The following is a 10069-nucleotide window of genomic DNA, read 5'->3' as shown; positions in this document are numbered from 1 at the left end:
ATCAGTTACCGGAGGGGCTGCTGGTAGAGCAGGCGGACAGGAACTCACTCACTCCTGACCCCTCTTGCCTCAATAAAATCTATTAGCTGAACACAAACGGGTAAAAGGATGGTCATTGATGCTGATGTGATGCAGATAAATCAACCTAATTGGCTCCTGTTAGCCTTTTCATGGTCATACTGTCTTAAGTAGGCCTACTTATGTAATCTCTTTCTCAACCATGGGATGGCTGAGTATACAAATGCAAGTCTTTTTTCAGCTTTTTATTTAAAAAAAAGTTTAAGTCTATGAGAGATATAAGAGAATACAGGCAGAGGTTCTGAAGTAAAAGTGGAAGTTATTTCAGTCCAGCAGAAATGGAGACATAAAGGGTGCGAGTTTCCCTCTATAAGAAGGCGGAGTTTTCTCCCTGGGGTCCTGAGCCAAACTGGTGTTATGTAACGGATACTTCTCATCCTGATGTGGAGTTACCAGAAAGTTTACAGGCAGCTACTCAAGTCCGGTCTGTGAACATGGAATATGCGATCACTTCAGCGGCGTGTCTGTTGATCTGTAGCGAAACATTTTTAAGGAAATTGGCCCTCATAGTTGATTCTTAGCCAAAGAGCTGTCTTACAACCGTAAACCTGATTGAAAAGCGACCTTAAACGCTGCCATGGATCAAGTCTTTGTTGGTTAATGTTCAACTCTGGAAGCTTTCCATGTGCCTGAAGTGGAATCTGGAAATGGGACTTTGCGTTTAGATTTTTTGAAAGCAGCCAGACTGACGGACATGGGCAGCGGTACAAGCAGAGGAAAGAAAGTTGCACCTGCGTGTGTCAGCGAGGTGAACGTGGCCAAAACAGCTGCCGGTGGCACATCACCCAAGCAGGACAACAGTCCATTCAAGCCTCTCAAAATCCATACAATTTTGCGCAACGCGCGTAACCGTGCGCAACCGGACTGCCACAGCGAGGGGAACGACTCTGACTTCTCCAGGGAGGACGATGACATCGACGGAGAGCTGGACACGGTTCTCGCGGATTATGAGGAACGAGGGAGAGTTTCTGAGAAGAAAAATCCCCCCAAGAAGACTGTCATCAGGTCCAAAACATACGGACTGTGTCATTTTAGCCAGGAAGACGCCGAGGACGTCACCCCAGAGGAGCCACGTGGCTCACACGGTGGATCAAGACTTGTAAACAAGAGGAGCAATGATGCTTTCACACACTTTAAAAAACACACACCTGCGTGCCCCAGCCAGCACAGTGTAAGAGTTTCATTTTTCTATTATTTGATCATTATTATTTAAAATGCATTTCTTACGAGTGCAACCCAATTTATTATGTATAGGCCAGCATTATTTTAAACTAAAAATTAATCTTGAAAATTGTTGAGTGCTGAGATGAAAAAACTCGACATCTCCTCTTCCTCTCTGTCAGTCCTCCTCTCAGGGCTTTTTGACAAGAGGGGCTTTGTTGGAAGCTGTTCCCACATCAGAAAAACAATCGTAAGTAGACAACTCTGATAAATAATTTATTTCTGAGCTCAGTGGAGTAGTAAAAGCCGAGGAGGGCCAGATCAAATTCACTTTAAAGAGATCGAAATACCAACCCATTATTCTCAGGGCAGATCAGATTAGTCAGACGTCTGCAAGCAGGAGAGAAACAAACAAGTGTCTGTTGTTGCTTGTTTGTCGGAGGGAAGTGTGAAAACCGGAAGCACAACTAATAAAAACATATTTCCATAACGCACATTAAGCACAAGAAGGCAGAATATAGTTATTGAGTTCCTTATGTGATGCTGTTGTGGGTAGATGTATTAAAAATAATGTATAATCTGGTGTGAAAATAATACATCAAAATATGGAGCATCACTTTGATTCATTTGGTATTTCCCCATTGTGGGACAAATAAAGGAATATCTATCTATCTATTTATCTATCACTCATTTTTTATTACCATGTTGTTGACATGTCTCTCCATTCTCCCCAGGACCTTTGGCAGCTGCCATAGCTCCTCTCTCACCATGCCAGTCATCCTGTACGATGGATCAGAAGAAGAGCTGATGGACACTATTGAGAGAGAGTTTAGTTGACCCCCAGCTGAGAGAGCTGCTGTCATTTCCAGCTGTCTTACACAGCAGTTTGCAGAAGAAAGTTTTGAAAGAGAATGGGAACCAGGGTTTCTTTTGACAATTTCCTGCTACTAAGGGAGGCTACATTCACTGTATTTAAGCAGGTTTTTCCTGGATACATTTCACATTGTGTTGAACTGAAACTGCTGCACTGCAGTCCTTTGCATTTACCCAAGTCTTATTTAACAACATGAAGCAGTGTAATGGCAGGGTTATAACACCAACTTGAAGAGATGCCAGGAGGTTCTCCTCACAGACCAGATCTGTGCACTGATAGAAGCCTCCTTGGTTTGTTATCTGCAGTGGTAAGGTGTCACTGTCACCCCCTCAATGCTGCCAGTCTCCCACAGAGCACACACCTACAGTACTTATTTGTTACCTATTACTTTAACTTTAACTTGTCTGTTAATAGGTAAAGGAGAACACAAGAATATTTCTCTGGCTGCTGAAACTCAACAGTTTAGCTACATTCCAGCAGTAAAAGCAGATTCTTGCATGCTATATGCAAGGATAACATTTTCCTCCAGCAGTTTTGTGCATGCAGCACAGTATATAGTGTAAAGTATACTTTTAAGTGGCAACCCTGCATAGGTATGAGCTGGGGTTATTTGTTTAAGGTTTCCTTCCTGACCACAGTTCCTGCACTTCTCCACCCTTATGAAGCAGGAATGTGTGGCAACAGAAACTTCCACTCAGGCTCAGTTTGGCCCAGCTGCGTTTCTGCTGATGACAAGATTCAGCCACATTCAAACATTAAGGCCTGCTGCCACTTAGTGGTGGAACACAGTAGTTGTATTGGAGGAACACACACTTTAACGTCTTATGTGAATACATTGTATCTGCACTTATAACGAAAGGTGGATTTCAACCAGAAATGTAGAGGTTGGGTTTTGTAATTTTGTTTTATATTGCAAATAAAAATGGACAATTGCCGTATTTCTGACCATGTGTTAAATTTCTGGGAGAAAATCTGTGTGTGTGTTAACCTTATGTATATTAAAATACCCATCTACTCTGATAATCCACATCATGCAAAAATGGTTTGGTGTTCCATTTAATCATCACAGGAACAGTATTTCAGCAGGCAGACTGTACAAAATAAAACACATCTGTAAAACAATATAATATGACATATGATATTTTGCACAATATATTTAAAAAATAAAAACCAACAGTGTGGCTGTGACACTCACACTTAAAAGAGTACAGTACTTTTGGTATAATAATGCAATGTTTTTGGCAATTAAGACATTCTTTTAACTAATATTTTTGCTTCTTTGAAGGCCTGTAGAAAGACATCCTCCTCTGTACTGCTGTCTGTAGTTTGGAAGGCAGGAGAGGAAGCTGGTTTCTGAGCACTTCATAGTTCTTCACATTCTTTGCAATGTAATCCTCACAAATCCTGTCAAAAGAAAAAGGGAAAAAGACTACATAATTAAAATAAATAAAACATGACCTAGAAAGAAACTGACCTTTTTTAACAGCAGATATTTTTACTTGCCATAACAAGTAATGCAGCCATCATTAATTAATGTTATTAATTTCAACTGTGTTTGACAAGTCTGTTGTGTAAAGGTCTACTTCTGCTATAAAACTACTTGAGTTTTCTTTCTGTTCTTTTCATAAAATTATATTTTACAGATTGATCAAATACAACATGTTTTTACCTGAACAGAGGATATGGCTGCATCTGGAAAACAAGTGCATCATTGCAGTGACCCTGAAAAGAAATGTGTAAAATTAATAAGTATATATTCACCACAGTACTTTCTCTCACAAATGTGCATCCTATGTTCTATTTTTCTCAATGTTTTGATCACAGTATCAACTGTGGTATACATGGACAAACTGGTAGATTTTTACTGTGAAGTCATTTATGATTAACGTGAAATTCTGTTAAATATCTTGCAGGTTAAATTAAATTTGGAAGTTCATTTTTTTATCGTTTTGCATGCCTAACATTTTTACTGGTCTCCCCAGATAGTTACAGAATTGTGTCTGTAGCCATGTTTTCATCCAAATGTATCGCAAACTTTAACTGAATTTCGAGTAATTCGGCAAAAGAAAATGGGAATTAATGCTTGTTTCCGTCTGCTACCACTGTGCGAATATTAGTTAGTTCACGAGATAAGCAGTAGGTGGGGCCAAGTCTCCAGTTTGAAAACCAGAAGAAGGGGGAGCAACAAGATAATGTAATTAAAAGAGAGCTAGTAAAACCTCAAACAGTGAAAAACAATGGAGAAAACACAATAGAAATATGACATTTCTGTTTGTTTCATGTTTAATGTGAGGAAGATTGCATCCGATCTGGGTTGAGCGATTATATGTATTATACAGCGACACTTCAAAATACATTGATAGAAACATCGTTTATGTTAACGTGAATTTAGGAGGAGGAGAATCTCTGTGATACTTACGGTGTCGACCAGGAGGATGTAGTCACAACTTCCACCAAACACAATCACATCAGAGTCTTTGCCTGGACATGCTGTGTGCCACAATCTTGGACAGGAGAGAGGATGCTATTTAAAATCTGCTCACAATTTATAATAGCATGCTGTACAAAGTAATGAATGTAAAACCTGTAACTTTTTGTTGCTACCTTGGCTTATTTTTAAAGGGATGCTCGACTTCTCTCCATTTCTTTGTGTCAACATCAAGCAGCCACCCATCACCTGATTGAGATCATTTAAAAGAAAACAATTAGAGAAGGTAAAATTACCGAAGGAACAAGGGAAAATAAAAGTGAAGAAGTAGATAAACTTTCTTACTCATTGGTTTGCAGTCTACACTGAGACCTCCAAACAGGAACATGGAGCTGTCTGACACTGCTGTGAGTGTATGCCATGACCTCCCCACTGGAGTGGTGGACACTGGAATTCTGGAAAACATATTTTGCACAGTGCTGTGAAAGAGAGACCTGACAAAAGATGTTAAATGTCAATGCTTATGTTGAAATAGAAGTCACGCGTCATTTGAATGCTGGCCCAGCTTTAGGGTCTCTGATGTTTTGCTGAAACACGACTGACAGCCAACATACATTTCTGACCACGTCCACGATTCAAAGTCCAGGCAGTGAATGTCACTCGTCCTGGTTTCCTGCATTTAGAAGGAAAGGAGCACAAGTTACGAATGGCAGACCTTGTTGATAACGCTGACTCATGAATTCTGATACATGAGAAGAAATGAAAAGCATGTAGATCTCTCACCATGACTCTGCCTCCACAAATGTATCCTCTGCAGCCGATTGTGGCACTGGCATGGGCAGCCCGGGGTGCTGGAGCACGGCCCTGCAGACAAAAACAGTCGTTGGAAAATCGTCTGAGGATCTTAACAGATACAGATACTGCCAAACTTCAACTCTTAAAGGTTGAGGTCGATGGCGAGTGCACACAGACAGAGAGGGGGGACATCTCAACCTCTTGTAGCTACGGTGCCATGTGCAGAGAGTGGCAACAGTGGAGAGAAGCAAGGGAGGGGATGAGAGAAAGGAGAGAGAGACAGAGTGACAGCGGGAGCAGACAGCTCCTTTGTGAGCAGGTGAAACTATCCTTGTTCTTGATATTTACTTTTACTGTTTCTACTTTCAGTGAGAGGACCACAAAATCATCCTCATTGCGTCTCATATTGTAAATTTCACAACGAATAGAAGAATAAAACGCATCGAACTCAGAGTGCAAAGTTTTACAATTTTAATTGGTTGACTTGGATGACAAGCACAGACTTGGTGTGCAAAGGCCTTAACTGACTTACTTGGGTTTGTGGTTCACTCCAACTAGATTGCATGGGGTCGAATACATGAACCTCATTGTTCCATCCCCAGAAGACATCCTCCACCTAAAAACAACAAGATAGCTAAAAAGGAGCAAAAACACAAATTTCTACACAAATATTTAAGCCTGATGCATTTTTAGGACAAATCTCATATAAATATCGCTGGAAAAAAAGACACACTGAACTTCAAACTACCAAATATGTGTGTCACTGATTTAAAAAAATACATATTTTTGATACAGCACAGTTGAGATACCATACTTCTGACAGATTTATAGTCAATAAAATACGTTACCCATGATGCTTCATCTACAATGAAGCTTCTGTTCCTGCTGTCGACATCAGTCAGTAATTTGTGACCATATCCTCCGAAGTAGATGAGCCTGGAGAGTATCAAACAAATCACAATTCCTAACAATAATGCAAGTGCTTATTATGGATTTAATTGGTAATGGAGTGACTAAAATTAGCTTATTTCCATTTCACTATATACTTAAGACATATATTCTAGAACAGATGTAAAGACTAATTGTTGTAGGAACTCAAGATAGGTTGTGTTTTTGTTTACGGGTGGATTTTTTAGATAAGAGAAGCTAAAGAACAAAATACCATCTGGACGTTAAGTCGTTGCAACTTCAAATGGCAAAAGAACAGCAGAGAATGCCAGCAAGAGTATGAGAAAATTATGACTTACAATTTACTAAAACAAAGAGAGTCAAAATAAACCCCAAAAAGATGAATAGTGTTCACATCCAATCCCAGTTTGGTACAGGCTGTCCACAGGCTGTCCACACACTGACATTAAATAGCTTGAAAATGTGTGATGACAACCTCTTTTTCTCCTTTCTCAAAATAAACCCAAACATGAAAACAGTAGTTATTCAACTCCAAAACATGGAGAAAAATACACGCTGGAAATTACAGTCCGATAAAAGTCACATTTTCGCAGTGCTTACCTTCCATTGTAAACCCAGCAGGACAGTTTGTCTCGGGGTGAGGGAGCAGACCCGACCTCATGTATGATCTTCCTCCACGTGTATTTACCGTCTGTCAGGTTGACACAATAGATCTGTTTGAAGTCAAACACTGATCACTTCTTCATGTCAACTTTGTTCAGTCTAAGCTGTGACCACACTGATCCATTGTGTCCATTCATTCATATTTGTTCATAAAACTGTTTTTCAATGAGGAACATCCATCTGTAAAACGCCACACAGCTACGATGTCAATATATTGTACATTTTAAAAACAAACTAAACAGCTCACACCCTCACAAGAGATTTTACACATACGTTGATGATAAAAAACATTATTAAACCACACAAAATGTGAGAGTTTATGTGAATTAAACGATAATCAAGCCTCACCTGATTGGTCTGTCCATTGTCATCACAACCTCCAAATATGTACAAGTGACCATTCAAGCAGCAGCCGCAGGTCCCAGACATTGACGGAGGGACTTCGCCTGTCATGTGAAACACTTCCCTTCAAAGAAAAAGTTAAAAAAATGTTGTTAAACTACTCATTCAGTCATATACACTATTCACTTAAGTCACCACACATGTTAAAGACTGCAGAAAGCTCCAGGCAAGTGCTCAGAGAAATGTGACACGACTCGACTGTGTCAAAAGAGTCCGACAGCCCCCAGAAAGCAGGAGAGAAAACTGAATCTGTTAAAAAAAACTATGAGAAAACATGCATTATTATTATTATTTTGTTGTGACATAATTTGAATTTATTTAATATTCTTACCATACACCTCGTTCTAAGTCATAAACCCAGATTTCATCATTGGGTAGGAAAACTTCATCATCAGCAACTGACTGTAGAGAATACAACATGTCTATTACAATGGAATAAAAATGTGTAGAAGCACTACGTCTCGAGTCTGTCATTGCTATTGAATTATTATCATTACTAAACAATCACAAACTCAAAAGCAAGACAGCAAAATCCAGAAAATGTGCTAATTCTGCCAATCCAAACGTTTCTGAAAGGCGAGCAATAAATTTAATATTATTATATATATATAATAACAATTATACAGTTTTAAAAATAATATGAAGCATATGAGCATGCTATTATTTAGGCAGGTTTTCTTTATTTAACAGTATGTATTTGTTACACATTTTTCGTCATCTGCTTGTGTATTGGTACTGAATGAACTGGTAGAGGAAGTAATCAGATCCTTTATTTGACTAAAAGTAGAAATACCACATTGTAATAATACTCAAGTTCTACATTTAAAAGTAAGCAGCATTATCTGCAGGATGTACTTATACTCGTTAAGTATAATGGCTCAATTGTTATATTATTTTATATATATATACAGTGTATATATATATTCTATAACTGTATTATTATTAATGATTTATTATTAGTATTCTATATGTAAGCAGCCTCTTAATGTCGTAGCTGACTGATATATTTTTGGTAGTTTTATCTTTAACTGTGGATTATATTTCACAGGCTGATCATATGTTTTGATCGGATAAGAAAAAATAATTGTCAGATAAATGTAGTTGAATGTTAGTATTGAGTAGCATAAACTGGAAATATTCAAGTACAAGTACCTCAAGATTACTTTAGGTAGTAGTAGGTAGTACACTGTTTGAGTAAATGTACTTATTCCCTGTGCTGGAATGTAAGAAAGTACATTAACTCAAATTTGAGGTAGGTACTCAAACCAGTATTGTCCTTATCCGTACTTTATTTATTTGTTCCTTACCAATTTAAGAGTTTATAAAATATAATGTTTTGTTATTTTAAAGTGAAATCCATCTATTTAAATCTGCTTTTAATCTTTGATCTATTACTAATCAATCATAACAATTGTGAGGATTTGCTGATTTTTACTTTCAATTATTTTAATTATCTTAGTTTATTTTTAATAATTTTGAGGTTTGGACTGTTGGTTGAACAAAACGAGCACTGTGAAGGTGTCACTTTGGGTTCTGGGTAATTTTTTACAACCCAAACAATCAATCAATTAATTTATAAAATAATCAGCAGATTGATCCATAATGAAAACAATCATTAGTGCCAGAAGAGTTAAAGGTTAGCTCCACCTTGAGCAACTACAACAGGACAATCCTAGCTTTCACATTAATGCATGAGTAATAAAACCCTTATGATATAATAAATGAATGTCTTACTTTTACTGTTGATATTTCATACTACACTTACATAACTGTACTTAAAATTGATTTAATATTTACTTTTCAGATAGAGGATTTTCCCAGTATTAGTGCTTTAACTTAAGTACAGGAGCTGAATACCTGTGGTTGTTTCCCTTACAGTACAAGACGTTGAAACTGGCCTTAAGCAAACTGGACACTGGTGATGTTTGGTGATGTTTGGTGATGTGTGTTTGTTTTTCTCACCATGTAACCTCCCCACACATACAGCAGACTGTCCTCCACCACAGCCGTGTGTCCGCTCCTCTCCCGGGCCACCAGCTCCGAGCAGTGCCTCTCAAACGCTGAATCCATGGCTGTGCTGCTATTCATAGAAAAGGAAGACGTGCCTTTGAGCCTAAAATGATCAAATATGTCTAAAAATGTCCCATACTGTCACATTCCCGGCCGCAGCTAGGACTATTATTGGACACAGACAGGTGAGCAGAGCTGACACTAAAGGTTTAATAAACGGGGGTCCACAATACGGAAACAATTCACATTTAATCATACTCACGGGCTACAGTACACTTCCAGGTGTCGTGTGGTTTTTTCTCATGTTGTGAACACCAAAACACGGCAGACAGAAAAATAAATACGCTTCGATCTACAGTCAATAATCCTGCCCCAGAAACTGTGTAATGAGAGCTTCAAAATAAGACACACTACTTCCGGTCCTTTTCCTCTTGTCAAAATAAAACCCCCGCTGACCACTATGTGGAGGACAAACAGTAACAGATTACATGTAACTGTTATGTAATCAGGATACCATAAAATGAGTAACTGTAGTCCGTTATAGTTTCATAACACAAGGTCGTAATCAGATTACAGTTAAATTGAGTAAAAATGGGCATTATTAGCAGGATATCAATTTTACCAACACACTGAGCAGAGGACTATTTATAGAAAACACTTACACTATATATTATTATGTTTATACATTTATATATATATTTCCTACTGACATTTCTTTCATCTTGTCTTTTTTTGTTGTTGCATAATGT

General features: G+C 38.2%; 2 protein-coding genes across 5 annotated transcripts; one reads left to right on the top strand and one right to left on the bottom strand.

Moving 5' to 3' along the window:
* Positions 1–398: 398 nt before the first annotated feature.
* LOC127359927 (uncharacterized) lies at positions 399–3051 on the top strand. The gene is made up of 3 exons (XM_051394259.1): positions 399–1249; positions 1422–1489; positions 1974–3051. The coding sequence occupies exons 1-3, from the start codon at positions 773–775 to the stop codon at positions 2074–2076; spliced, it is 648 nt and encodes a 215-aa protein (XP_051250219.1). The 5' UTR covers positions 399–772; the 3' UTR covers positions 2077–3051.
* Positions 3052–3153: 102 nt separating this feature from the next.
* On the bottom strand, positions 3154–9736 carry LOC127359899 (kelch domain-containing protein 1). Of its 4 annotated transcripts, none has more exons than XM_051394226.1 (14): positions 9583–9736; positions 9273–9390; positions 7642–7712; positions 7257–7374; positions 6846–6958; positions 6185–6272; positions 5869–5952; positions 5325–5405; positions 5156–5214; positions 4887–4996; positions 4718–4790; positions 4533–4617; positions 3783–3835; positions 3154–3517 (listed from the first exon to the last, which is right to left on the bottom strand). In XM_051394226.1, exons 2-14 carry the CDS (start codon positions 9378–9380, stop codon positions 3376–3378), a joined length of 1185 nt encoding a protein of 394 aa, XP_051250186.1. In that variant the 5' UTR covers positions 9381–9390; positions 9583–9736; the 3' UTR covers positions 3154–3375. The 4 variants fall into 4 exon arrangements, with proteins under 4 accessions (XP_051250186.1, XP_051250190.1, XP_051250192.1 ...); XM_051394230.1 differs by having other exon boundaries at positions 9273–9387; positions 9583–9729; XM_051394232.1 differs by lacking the exon at positions 7642–7712.
* Positions 9737–10069: the final 333 nt, after the last annotated feature.

This window comes from Dicentrarchus labrax, unplaced genomic scaffold (genome assembly GCF_905237075.1).
Source record: "Dicentrarchus labrax unplaced genomic scaffold, dlabrax2021, whole genome shotgun sequence".
NCBI classification, from domain to species: Eukaryota; Metazoa; Chordata; class Actinopteri; family Moronidae; genus Dicentrarchus; species Dicentrarchus labrax.
This window is presented reverse-complemented; position numbering and strand designations above follow the sequence as displayed.

Bases quoted from the DNA above. Each gene is read 5' to 3' on its own strand.
- LOC127359899 (XM_051394226.1), bottom strand. From the start codon at position 9,380: ATGGATTCAGCGTTTGAGAGGCACTGCTCGGAGCTGGTGGCCCGGGAG. The intron at 7,375-7,641 runs GTAAGAATATTA...TTTTCTTTGAAG, and splicing joins GACTTAGAACGAGGTGTATG to GGAAGTGTTTCACATGACAG. The intron at 4,618-4,717 runs GTAGCAACAAAA...CTCCTGTCCAAG, and splicing joins CCCTTTAAAAATAAGCCAAG to ATTGTGGCACACAGCATGTC.
- LOC127359927 (XM_051394259.1), top strand. From the start codon at position 773: ATGGGCAGCGGTACAAGCAGAGGAAAGAAAGTTGCACCTGCGTGTGTC. The intron at 1,250-1,421 runs GTAAGAGTTTCA...CCTCTCTGTCAG, and splicing joins CGTGCCCCAGCCAGCACAGT to TCCTCCTCTCAGGGCTTTTT. The intron at 1,490-1,973 runs GTAAGTAGACAA...CATTCTCCCCAG, and splicing joins CCCACATCAGAAAAACAATC to GACCTTTGGCAGCTGCCATA.